Below are 13,778 nucleotides of genomic sequence, written 5' to 3'. Positions count from 1 at the left end.
CTGTGTTTGAGGCAAATAAAAGCCACTAATCACTATTTTTCTCCAGTTTAAGTCTCAGTAAGAGTTGGAATAATAGATGCATTTTCATCACCATGATCATGGTGCTTTGAAAATGGTTGTTCATTTGAAACAAACATGTTCAGACTGCATTTAAACTATCAAATGATATGTTTACAAGTTTATCATTTCACCTGTATGTCTCCTAACTTAATAGAGTGGAGGCGGGTCGTACTGGTGCACACCATTGGCTTCAACCTGTAAGACCTGTCTACGAAGAGGACAGAGGCAACCAAGGAGGGGTAGTCACTGTCTTAATTATGAAACTGAGCAGCGTATTATCTCTACTCTGACCCAACGAGTTTAATTACAGGGCTCATATATCTTACTAACCATATACTGCACATTTTCTGCGGCGTCGAAGGGGCAGTGCATGTTTTATGGCATTTTGGAAGTCTTTGCGGAGCACTCCAGTTGGATGAAGAGACATCACGGCGCAAGTGAGCTAACGTTAGCTCGCCAACAAGGTCAGTTTGTTTTAGCTTCTGTCGTTGTTTTAGTGGTAGCATTATTAGTATGGACGCCTATTTCGTCGTTGGTTTCTCGGCTTATTTTTACATTGAACACGGTGACACATTCCCTGACAAGACAGGTAACCAGCTATATTTGTCGTCAGCATACTCTCTTGTCGTTAGCCGCACTCGATGGCTATCATCGCTCAGACCACTCGTTCTGATTCGACTTTGATGGTCGGCATTTGAAAGTGATGATGCTAGCTCACGTAACCCATCCTTATGGGCGATGTTACCGAACTCCTGTTCTTTACAACATCGATAATGCAGGCTGACTGAACCAGTTGTAATATTCGTGTACAGGCTGACAGCTGAGATGTTTGATGTCCCTGCAGCAGTAGCAGCTTCCTTTTTTCCTCTTAGAATAAAACAGGTGCATCTCTGCGCTAGCATTGGGCAGGATAGCAGTGGGTATAGCCAGTTGATTGTTTTACAGTGTGCGCAATTTTCAGACGTAATATTCTCCCTAAAACGTTAAAGCATTCTGCTTCCCACACGGAGTTATTAATCAGTGTTGAAATTGTTTTCATATTAAAGGGCCCATCGTAACCTAACTGAGTGTAAGAGAAATGAGGGCAGCTTGAACGGGCCCTGCGGCTAACCTACGGTTTTAGCTAGACCGTTAGCTAGCTAAAAAACAGTAGTGAATGAGTAGCAAACAAGACACATTTCCATCACTGTATTTTAATGATGGGAGTTTTTGTTCGTTGTTTGTTTGCATCCTAGGTTAACAGTTCCGTCCGTTGTTATCAATTAGTCTTTTGTTTGTCTTAAATTGACAAGAGGTGGTTTAGCCTGAGTTATAGTAGTTAATGTGTTTTCCAGCATGTGACAGAATGTCCAGGAGCTTTGCTCACTTAATGTTTACTGCATGAACATATGTGCTTAATAACAACATGATTGTATTCAAATTAAATTTACATGAATTCCATTTAATAAAAGAGATATCTCTGATATTGAACATATTTAGCACTGCCATGTTCCTGGAACTTGACTCAAGGTTAATCAAGACTCATTTTGTGTTTTTAATTAACATATTTGATCATTTTGTTGACACAGTGTGGAGAGGGTAATACAAGGGAAAGATGCAATTGCAATGCATGCGTGGATATGTTTGTTATTCAGCTCATGCACTATGAAGAGGCTGCTGGATGAGGTACATCAATTCAGTTGGCTTGGAATGCCACTGGTATGGAGCCCTAAATAGGTTTGATCTTAATTTTTAACTACTTCAGAACTGCATTCCAGAAGTGGGACGATTTGTTTTGCAAAGCCCCATGAAGTTCTCAAATCTTTCCATGCAAGTTTTGAGTCAAGACTGCCAAGTCTCGAGTCTAACAGCCCTACACAATAATATGATAAAAAAAATTAATAATATAAGTCTATACAGTATGAGTCCTAATGCATTTAGTATAAAGTTGATGCCATTTCAAATCCAACAGGGAAATAGTAATTAGGGGTGTAACGATTCGTCTTCTACATGGATGTAGCGATTTATAGCCCTATGATCCAACTACATTGACCTGTGCTCAGCAAGTTGGCCTTCCGGACGACATATATTGATCCAACATTGTTTTGAAATGTAATCAATCGATTGTATTAATACTAGTACATAACACACTACATTTAAGCATGGCAGAATTTATATAAATGTGTAATTTAGTACTTTTAATGATAATTATTGTAGGATATGTAAAAGCAAAAGTAGCAGGTAAACCTGGTGTTAAATCAACCTGAAGAAATGTTGGTTGCACTTTAAATCTGACTTTGAATACTTTTTTATTTTTGTAAAACAAAGGCAGAAATGGCAGTTAAACCTGCTGTTGATGTTAAATGATAGATGATGATCGATAACGACGAGTTGTGATACAAATTGAATCATTGTTCAAATGAATCGTTACACCCCTATAAGTAATATATCGCATTTGGAAAAAATCTTAAAGCCTCTTACTTACTTAATTTTTCTCCATGGCTTTCAGTAGCTCCTACTACTCTATATCCTTGTATAGGCTTTATGTCACATTTACAAGCCAAATCTAGTACAAACAGAAAGCAGCAGTTTCTCTATGCTCAAGGAAATAACATTTTCCAACGTATGAATGCAGCCACCATCTCCTGTCCCATCTCAAACGCCTTGTATATTTCAGTTCTTTCTCTGGATGCAGTGTAGTCTGTACATCCAGAGATAAGGTGTTAATGTTGCCAGTCTTGCTAATGGTGCAGGGATGATTGAGTCTACATTGACAAAGCTTCCTTATCTGCTTGTGAATATTAATTAGCAGCTGACCAATTGATCCTAAGTTGAACCTTAACCTGGGAAATTAAATTGATTTCCATATTTAATTTTTATTTTGTATACTAATCTTCTACACCACCATAATTTTTAATTTCTGGCCATATCACATCTTTCAGGTCATGTGTTCATGTTACTCAAAAGTCAAGGTCTTGCCACTTTGGATTTTGTTCAGTCTTGAGGTCATCAAATGTATGACTTGTGCCAGATTATGTCCAAGTTGTGTGACTCAAATCCACTCGTCTTCTCCATAGAGAATGGATACCACTGTGAAAAACCCAGTTGTGGTTGGTGGAAATTTTCTTGGCCTGTGCCTCATCTTTTCAATCCCAGCAAAACTCCCAGTATGAATTTACTGGAAACAGCTGAAGGTGTAAAAAAACCTCAATGTATGAATCAAGGAAAAAGCCATAAAACATTAAGAAATATAAAGTATGTTATGGAAAATGTTTGTTTTTTGACATGCCCTGCATTACAGTGGTAATACAAGCCTGAGTGAAATGGGCAGAAACCACCTAAACTCATCTCTCAGTGTGCTGTTTACCATACACACAGAGCTTGTCATTGAAACTGAGTGATTTTCTTAAGTGTTCAAGATGTATGTACAGTTGGAACAGGAACAAAATGTATTCTGAACTCTGCAATATATCAACATAACATGTTCTGTGTTATCTTTAGTGTATATCTTTTGAAATGATTTTTTTGCGCATTTTTTCTTAAACTGTGCCCGAAGCTGTTGCAAAGACTTATCACATATAAAATAAGGAGCCACAATGATTCCCTCTGAGCTATATGAAATGTGATTAAGGCAGGCTCTGCCTTTTTAAAATAGGCTTTAGCGGTTTGTAACATTTTCACATTGAAATGAACAAGACTTGCTATAGTTTACTGTGTACTTACAATGTCTAAAATGTTTGTAACAACGCTTTAATCCACCAATCAATCCCACAATGTCTCCCTTAGCCTGAATAAAAAGAGATATTAGTGAAGGACTATGTGAATGAAGCATTAAAACATTGCCTCATCTGTGAAAGATCCCCATGATCCTGTGACATCTTCTGTTTTGTTTAGATTGAGTGACACCTAGCAGGAGAAATTAGACATGGTGCATTTAAATATTCTCCTATTTTATATGAAGAAATTGTAGAGTTAGGATTTCTCATTAAAAATTAAAAATCCTCTCACCTCCTAGGGCCTTTAACTCAGTGTATTGTTGCATCCACCATGCATGGTATCATTGAGGGAAGGTGGAATCATTTCCAAAGAGAAGTTATTGGTCAGTAGGTGGTGTTTTTAAATGCTCCGACCCTTTATTGCAATCACAACTTGCCATTATCTCAACATGGTTTCATGGGCATGTCTTATTATGATAATGTTTGTACATTTGAATGTAGTGTTTCAACACTGCAATTCAACATATCAAAATAGTTTGTATTTGATTGTGTGAATTGAATTTGGCATTTCTCACACACTGTGAATTAAGAGCATAATAGAATCTAGGCCACATTGTGGAGAGATTACTTTGAAGCTCAGTTGTTGCTTTTTTTGTGTGTCAACAGCTTGAGGTGGGGTGTACAGCACATTGCGAATAACATTAACCCTACGGCAAACACTTATTTTCTTGTTAATGTTTGTATTTTACATTCAACACAAATGTAGATGAATTTACCAAATTGCCTTTTTTTCTTTCTTGGCTTATTTAAGACATTTGAATATCTGGCATTTTTGCATGGCCATCTTAAAGTCACTTTGTTTTGTTTTGAAAGAGCAGATCTTTGGGAGTGAAATCCACCAAGCTGACTCCATAGACGTTATCTACATGACTGTGCATGTTTCAACATGGCTAATGGCTTAAGTGAGACATGTCTCACTACCAAATGTGTATTTGTAGGTGGTATGAAGCAGATTCGGAAAACAGATAACCAATGGGTCACTAAAAATTCACTCAAGTCAGAGTGACTTTTCTTGTCTCAAATGTTAAATTTTCTTTTTAACGCATGCAGACAGTGTTGCAAAATGCAGGCACAACCCCATAGTTTCTCAGTTCTCAAGTATTTCCACTCAAGTTTTGAGTCGACTGTCAAGTCAAAAAGTCCTACATGATAATATAAATGACACAAGTCTATACATGTCCTAATGCGTTTTGTATGAATGTGATACCATTTCAAAATTCAACTGGAAAATAGTAATATATAACATTCACAAAAATCTGAAAGGCTCTTACTTTTTAAATTTTAAATTCTCCTTGGCTGGAACAATTCAGAGATGATTGAGTCTGCACTAACTTGACTTCCTTAACTGCTTGTACATCTCAATAGGCCACTGACCAAGTGATCCAAAGTTGAACTTTAACCTGAAAGCATTAAAAGTGATTTGCATATTTAATTATTTATTTTGTACACCGTGTTTCAACATGGTTAATGGCTTAGGTGAGACATACTCAGTGCTTGGTGTGTGTTTTGTATGTGGTAGGCAGCAGAATAGTTAACAGATAACCAGTGTGTCACTATCAATTCAATGGATTCAGAGTGAGTTTTTTGTCTCATATTTTTCAATGCATGCGGACAGTGTTTCAAATTTCATTTGGAACCCGTAGGTTATATGTGTGTGTATATGTGTATATATATATATATGTGGATATGTGTGTGTGTGTGTGTGTGTGTATATGTGTATATGTATATGTATGTATGTATGTATATATATGTGTGTATATATGTATATGTATGTATGTATGTATATATATGTGTGTATATATGTATATGTATGTATGTATGTATATATATGTGTGTATGTATGTATATATATGTGTGTATGTATGTATATATATGTGTGTATATATGTATATATATGTGTATATATATGTGTGTATATATGTATATATGTGTGTATATATGTATATATATGTGTGTGTATATGTATGTATGTATATATATATGTGTGTATATATGTGTATGTATGTATATATATATGTGTGTGTATATGTATGTATGTATATATGTGTGTATATATGTATATATATGTGTGTATATATATGTATATGTATGTATATATATATGTGTGTATATATATGTATATGTATGTATGTATATATATATGTGTATATATGTATGTATGTATATATATGTGTGTATATATGTATGTATGTATGTATATATATGTGTGTATATATGTATGTATGTATATATATGTGGAAAAAACTCTACTTTTCCATTGAGGGATATGTTATCTGGGAAACGCAAATATATTTTCCTGAAACGTTATAGGTAGACGAGGAATATCATTGGCCTTTTTTAACTTCCCATGCTTTTGACGGGTCAAACTGCCATGTTCATGACTTTAAAATGCTACACCTGGACTTGAGTGCCAATCATCGTGCAGTCAGTGTTGGCTTTTTTTTTTTTTGTAAATAGTATGAGGTGAAGGCAACATGATTGCCATTTTCAAGTTATGTTCTGCAAGGGTTCCTTGAGGAGAAAAAAAGTCTGAGTTTCAATGGAACAAAAGTCACCTGAAATGTCATTATTCTGTGTATTGAAGGAATAAAAAGCACTACTATGGTGTAATATTGCATTGCATGTTAAATGCATGATATGCTTTTGTAAATGTTAATGTGCAGATTTTCTGATGCTAACAATTTGGTGTGGGGGTTCTGAGTTTGATATGAATTAGTATTAGCTGAAGTTCTCTCAGGACCTCAAGGACCTGGTTATTATGCTTGCATTTATGTTTGTGTAATTTTGTCACATAACTGTTTTTGTTATTCTTTCATAGCTGCCTGACATGGCTGTCTGACTGGCTGCCAAAGATCTCTTCATGGATCATAGAAGACAAAGAAATAATCTTTGAGCATAGTCAGGAGCAAGGGAAGCATATCATTTGACCGACTTCAGTGCATGTGGCCTCCTCAGTTGTTCATAGACATCTGTTAGGCAACCCAAAGGCCTATTGCTATGCACTATATGCTGAGAGACATGAGCTGTGGGGATGCTGGGATGAGCAGGCTTCTTTCAAGTAGGACTATCTCCCTGGTAATGGGGCTTCTGATGGCCATGGCCCATGGCACTATGCCAGAACAGCAAGAGACACTAGTGGAGAGGATTTCTATGGAACTAGAGGCTTCCATGCAGTCTTCTGTACTCATGGAGCTCCACGCTGCAGCATCTTCAGCCAGTGATAGGCTGCCTACAGCTATTCCTGATTCTTCTGCAAATAATGGAGGAGTACACACTGGCATCCCTGACTCCTCTGCAATTGTGGGCCAGGTGTTCCAGTTGAAGGTTCCACCAGGATCTGACAATGCAAGCTGTAATCTCCATGTAAGTACAGTGATCATAAATGTAGTGCTGATTTTAAATTGATTTTGGTAAAAGTTTGCGAGGGGGCAGCACGGTGGTGCAGTGGTTAGCACTGTCGCAAGAAGGTTCCAGGTTCAAGCCCTGGCTTGAGCATGGGGTCTTTCTGTTTGGAGTTTGCATGTTCTCCCTGAGTCTAGGGGGAGCTACTCCTGCTTTCTCCCACAGTCCAAAGAAATGCAAGATGGGACCAGGTTAATTGGATACTCTAAATTGACTGTAACTGTAGCTGTGAGAGCGAATGCTTGTCTATGTGTTTTGGCCCTGCGATGGACTGGCGACCTGTCCAGGTGTGTACCCCGCCTCTCGCCCAAAGTCAGCTGGGATAGGTTCCAGCCCCACCCCCCCCCCCCACCCTTAACAGGATAAGTGGTAGAAAATGGATGGATGGATGGATGGAAGGACAAGTTTGTGAGGTTGATTATTATCTGTGAATAATGTCATAACTACTAACAGTGTTCAGTATAGTGTGCTTTTGCTGTTGTATTGATGGATGGCTTCACTGGGATGTACATTCATTTGTATTAACAGACTACATTCTAGGCATTGTTTGAGTCAAGACATCTGAAAGTTTATATGGAACTGTATTCACTGCTTATTGACATGGAATGTGGAGCAATTTGTTCCTGTCAGGTTTATCAATGAAATTAGATTATTAGTGATGATGTAGACTGATGCAGCGATGTTGCAGAATAATATTGTATCATACAGTAATAATTCAGAATGAAGTGCGATGACTCACGCATTAAATAGAACTAGATCCTCGCTGCTCCCTACACACACACACACACACACACATATATATGTATGTATATATGTATATATATGTGTGTGTGTATATATATATATATATATATATATATATATACATGTGTGTGTGTGTATATATATATGTGTGTATATATATATATATATATATATACATGTGTGTGTGTGTATATATATACACATGTGTGTGTATGTATGTATGTATATATATATATATATATATATATATATATATTTATTTTTTGTGCAAAATGAGATAAATTGAATGGACTTGGTGAAGAGAAATACAGTGAAAGCTGATTCTGATTTTTTAAGTTGAGTTCTTCAGTTTGACTTTTTTTTGGTTCATGTTTTTCTAGCTACCTGTATAAGCTCAAACCTTAATTCACAGCATAATCATGATCAGCTCACTGTTTGATTGTCAGTGATGACTTCATAACTGCTGATTTACTTTCTTCTTTATGCTCTTTGTTATAATCTTTTCAGTAAGACTCATTGAGTCAAAAGATATCACTGTGGTCTTCATAACCTATTACATCTGTGTGTTTATTAATAATACTCTATATGTATAGAGATAAAAACTCAGTTATCTTTTTTTCACACATAGCTCACTGAGATGGGAAAGAAGACTTTACCATCCTGGCTGTTTTGGAACAAAGACAGCTGCATTCTGAAAGGCTTGGCCTTGGAGCAAGATAAAGGTGTGTATCATATCTTGGTGTCTGGAGAAGACATAATTGAGAAGACGGGCCATCAAGTGTTTCCCAGTACAGTCTTCTCTATTGAGGTTTACCCAGAGGAACGTGCAGATACTGAACCAGCCCTACTTACCTTGCAGTCAGATAACAGTGGCCTCCAGCCTTTTATCTGTGGCTCTGAGGAGCCTGTCACTGTCCTCACTGTCATACTGGATGCTGACTTGACAAAGATGGTTGCCGAACAGAGGGTTAGCTTACTGGGTATAATGAGAAAATTCTCACATGTACCCCTTGAACACATGAGGGTCGTCCCTGTTGTAAACAACCGTTTATTTGACATGTCTGCTTTCATGGCGGGACCTGGGAATGCCAAGAAGGTGGTGGAGAATGGGGCTTTGCTGTCATGGAAACTTGGATGTGCCCTTGACCAGAGCAGTGTTCCTGACATTAGCAGTGTCCAATCTTCTGCTAAGGATGGCACCATGTCAGCAAGGCTGGGTTACCCAGTGGTTGGTTGGCATATTGTCAACAAAAAACCGCATGGAGTAAAACGTGTGAGACGGCAGTTGTACAATACTCCCACCCCAGTGCCCTCTTTGCTTCCTCCAACTACTCACCCGGAGCCCCCTTTACGTGTTGTTCCAACACCAACTTCCCCTGCTATTGCTCCAGCAACAGACAACTCTGCACCCCCAGTTCGTGGCCCTTTACCCCTCCCAGTGAAACCCACCATGAGGGTCAGAGATCAGATTGCCCACACGCCTGTCTTTGGTCCTCCTCAACCTACCAGAGTACTAGGAACTACAAGCACAATTCCCATCCAGCCTACAGTGACCAGGCCTACGTTTGTCGAGGCCACTGCTTCACCAACACCACCAAGCACCACGAAAAGGCCCAAACCCTCTGCCACGAGGAAACCCAAGAAACCCAAATCTTCGACCCCAGCTCCTCGGGAACCAAAGTCCACTACAGCTAAACCAGCAAGACACACCACTCCTCTGTCTTTGGCTCCAGACTTCAATCAAATCCCAGAGATCCGCAATCCAATTGACCAGGTGAATGCATGGGTTGGCACATACTTTGAGGTTAAGATAGCTCCTGATACATTCTTTGATAAAGAGGATGGCACAGCTGACAAGCTGCGTTTGACATTGAAGCACACCCCCAAAGAGGCAGTTAGTGAAACGTCTTGGATCCAGTTCAACAGCACTATCCAGCTTTTGTATGGACTTCCAGAGGAGCAGCACGAGGGGAAACATGTGTATTTCATGTTAGCCACTGATAAAGGTGGGAAGAGTATCATGGATGCATTTGAGGTTAGAGTTAACCGTTGGTCTGCGAATGATAAACCATCAGTTGTCTTTGCTGCTCGTTTCCATGGTGACCCTAATACTTTAAGCAATGATGTCCATAAAAAGATTCTATTGGCAAAAAAGTTAGCTTATGCACTTGGTGATCGCAACAGTAGCACAGTAACTCTGAGAAGCATCACTAGGGGCTCCATCATAGTGGAATGGACCAATAACAGTCTCCAGCAGAGTCCTTGTCCAAAGGACCAGATCACAGTTCTGAGCAACAGGATCTCTGATCCTCAAGGCACCCCTAAATTGGCATTCATCAAAGCCATGGAGCCTGAATTCAAACCCATTAACATCTCAATTCGTGGCACACATCAGTGTCAAAGCTACACCTTCATTCCACCTGGAGAGGTGCCAGTGCCTGCTCTTCCTACAGCTACACCATCACCTGGAACAGGCCGAAGGAGCAGTGATGATGTCTACCTGCACACAGTCATCCCTGCTGTGGTGGTAGCAGCCCTCCTGCTAATTGCTGGGATCATTGCTATGGTCTGCTACCGCAAGAAGCGCAAAGGGAAAATGACAATAGAGGAGCAGGCCACTTTCATTAAGAAAGGAGTTCCCATAATATTTGCAGATGAGTTGGATGATTCCAAGTCACCCCCATCCTCCAGTATCCCACTTATTCTTCAGGAGGAAAAGCCTCCACTTCCCCCTCCTGAGTACCCTAACATGGCTGGTCCCCACAGCACCTTGCTGAATCAGGATTTGCTGGAGGAGTATTCAGTTTATCAAGATGATGACCCAAATGCACCTCCTTACCAGCCCCCACCACCTTTTACTGTTCCCATAGAGGGCAAGGGTTCTCGTCCTAAAAACATGACCTCATACAGGTCACCACCCCCCTACGTGCCTCCCTAACGTTCACTGGAGCTTTCAGTTTGGAAAGCAAGTGCATTGTAGGGATGCTTGTTGAAACTTGCTACAAGAGTAATTTTACATTTGATCAATGGACGGTGATGACTTTGTAGAGGAGCAGGCAACCATACACACACTTGACCATCATGGGTAAGACACTGACACATATAATTCTACTGGCACAAGGAAAATGGAAGGGGAAAAGTTTGTAATTCCATTACTCTATTGGTTATTTTGTTGTCCTTCAGATCTGCCTTTGACTTGTTGCATATTCTTTGTCTGTTTTTGCCAAGAAGAGTCAGTTTTATCTTCAATGATGTACTATTTCTATTGTATAGAAAATAATAAAGAAGCAGAAGGACTGAAATCTGCAGGGCCTTGAAGCAGATGTCACCATGACAACAGACTCGAGGTTCTCCCTCACAACGTTCTCTTTGAGTTCAATACCACTCTTATCAGTCCTTTGGCTAGGTTTACTAAGATTTTGCACCTGTTATTTCCAGAGGGGAATGAAATACAAAAAGCCAAACTGAAAGCATGAAACACTTTATTTACACAGAAATTAGTTTGTTTCATTTAATATGTCCCTGCTCTCTCCTGTGCTCTGCTCCCTCTCGACAATAACATGCAAACTTTGCACTTATGCAAATTCTTGTTAAATCTTGCACCTTGTGTCTTGCGTAGAATTGATGGCATTAAGTGGTGGTCCAATAAGAAGAAATGATTTATATTCTGGAACTCTGGTACTTGATCACAAAGGATATTACACTGATGTCGCCTGTTGTAGATGTAGCCTAATTAAGTTACAAAAGAAACAATGACTGACATTTTTCTTACCTTTTTTGTGTGCCACTGAACCTGGTTATGAGATGACTGGTTTTTGTTGTTACCAAGGTGATGACATTGGTCACAACTGTGGGGTTGCTACAACAATAATGAAGGAGCCAGTGGAATCCTGTGGTTCATAGCAGTGAGAGAATTGGCCACATGATCAGCAAGATTGATCCACTGTCTTATCAGTCATAATTGGAGGGCGAGTATTGTCACTACTCGGCCTCAAGGTGTTGCACTGTAATGTTAGGTGCACTTCCCGTTTTCAAGTCAGATGAGACACGGGGATGTACATAATAGTGTGACTGTGAAATTAAAGATTTCCATAATGTTAGTGTGTTATCCATAAACCTGATTAAGAAAGGGAGGGCCAAAGTGGGAAATAATCTTATTTTTCAATTGTATGCCTAGATTTATGATCATTATAAAATTAAAATTAAAAAAATGACTTTATAGTTTGTGAGGGGACAAAAGAACATTTACCAGCCCATCACAAAAAAATGCATTATCTCAGTATGATGGGGAACAAAGAAACAACAATATGTGAATTATGTACATTTCATACCTGGTATCACCATGAGAAAAAATGGTTAAAAATCTAATGTTTTTACTGAGTTTTTGATACAGTCTTAAACTTGTTTTATGAAAGTATATTAATAAAATGTGATACTATTTGTAAAGCCACAAGAATGGTGTTAAGTCCCTTTTTATTTGGTAAAATGGAGCTGAGTTATTTTTTGTTTTCAGTACGTATGTATGTTATTATTGAAGAGTTGATCAGCAAGTAGTAACCGGAGATAAATTACAGCATACATGCTATGTGTTCTTCCTGATTTAGTCTTATCAATGTGTACTCTTTAATCATTTATAAAATTATTGGGTTGACATCAGAAGAATTGAATGGCAATTTGATTTTTTTTTTGTCCAAGTTTAATAAGTCAGTGTAAAATATCCCTAACCTTATTGTGATTTCAATTTGACACTAGAGTTAATAGAAAAATTTCTGTGACCTTGTTTTACTTTTTTTTTTATGTTTGGATGTTTGAGTTAACAGAAACAGACTCCAGTATGAGCCACACACAGTCATAAACGAAACACTGAGGGCATCCTCCTAAGAGAGAGTGATAATTTAAGAGTGTTCCCTCTCTGTGGCTTTTAGATGGGCAGTTTCTCTTTTCTGTCTGTTCCTACAACTCTTGGAAAATCACTAAAAGAGACTAACATCTTCTCTCACATTCTTTTAGGAAAACCTTTTATGATAGCTTATTCAAGAGGGATCATAAACAGTCTGGTTGGTGGCATGCTGTAGAACGGTGCTACTTTTGCATCTATTGAAAATTTACATTTCAGTTCCTTCCTTTGTCCTGAAACGAAATCCTTTATGTGCTGTGAACAATTTGGATGTAATTTTAACAGTTTGGTACACTTGGTATATAATTTCAGTATAAATTGGTGAGGGTAAATTTTTCCCTCTCCCATTTGTGCATAACACCTACCACAATGTTATAAATGATGGACCATGACTTATTGCAAAAAGAGAAAGATAGGTCTCATTTTCCTTTCATAATGTCCCCATGCTGGATAATAGTCCTGTCATAAAGTAGTCATATAGTCCAGTCTTGCATATGTAGTGGTTGTAGGTTGTTTGTTTGATGTCAAATTATTTGAAGAACTAATTCTTTGACTTCTTGCTTGTCATTGCAGTGTTTCCAGATCATGTCCTCAAAGCAATAATAATACATGCAGCAAAGTAAAGAGGCTGCAAGGCCCCCAACAGGAGGTCCGCATGCAATTGTATCAATCCAGGTTGCTGACTGCAGAACAATGTGCAGCTGCAATCTAACAGAGCGCAGTTACATGATACTGTGTGCCTTTTTCTTGCTTTGACCTCCTGTAGGAAGAAAGGGAAACTATCTGTTATGTTTCACCTATACTTTGAATGGCTCTTCCACATCCTACTGTTTTCTGTGCAGATATTCTGATGATTGATACTCTAAATGAAGCATTTTCTCATTGCTCTTGCAGCAGCCAAGCAGTTTGAATCTACAAAT

The 13,778-nt window shown here is 38.6% G+C and overlaps 1 protein-coding gene across 3 annotated transcripts in view; it reads left to right on the top strand.

The window, feature by feature from the left end:
* Positions 1-240: 240 nt before the first annotated feature.
* The window catches only part of LOC147255787 (dystroglycan 1-like), a 14,312-nt gene continuing 774 nt past the window's right edge, over positions 241-13,778 (top strand). The window contains exons 1-4 of one of the 3 annotated variants that reach the window (XM_086213738.1): positions 241-299; positions 422-524; positions 6,634-7,178; positions 8,590-13,778. The exon at positions 8,590-13,778 is cut by the window's right edge and continues 774 nt beyond it. In XM_086213738.1, coding sequence (XP_086069864.1) covers positions 6,813-7,178; positions 8,590-10,899 — 2,676 coding nt within the window. In that variant the 5' untranslated portion in view covers positions 241-299; positions 422-524; positions 6,634-6,812 and the 3' untranslated portion in view covers positions 10,900-13,778. Of the gene's footprint in view, positions 650-6,633; positions 7,179-8,589 lie in introns of all 3 variants that reach the window. The other 2 variants (XM_086213737.1, XM_086213739.1) reach the window with 2 other exon arrangements.

This window comes from Aulostomus chinensis, chromosome 9 (assembly GCF_037954235.1).
Source record: "Aulostomus chinensis isolate RoL2024-O1b breed Wild chromosome 9, RoL_Achi_v1.0, whole genome shotgun sequence".
Taxonomy (NCBI): domain Eukaryota; kingdom Metazoa; phylum Chordata; class Actinopteri; order Syngnathiformes; family Aulostomidae; genus Aulostomus; species Aulostomus chinensis.
The sequence above is the reverse complement of the archived record's forward strand: the minus strand, read 5'-3'. Positions and strand labels throughout refer to the sequence as shown.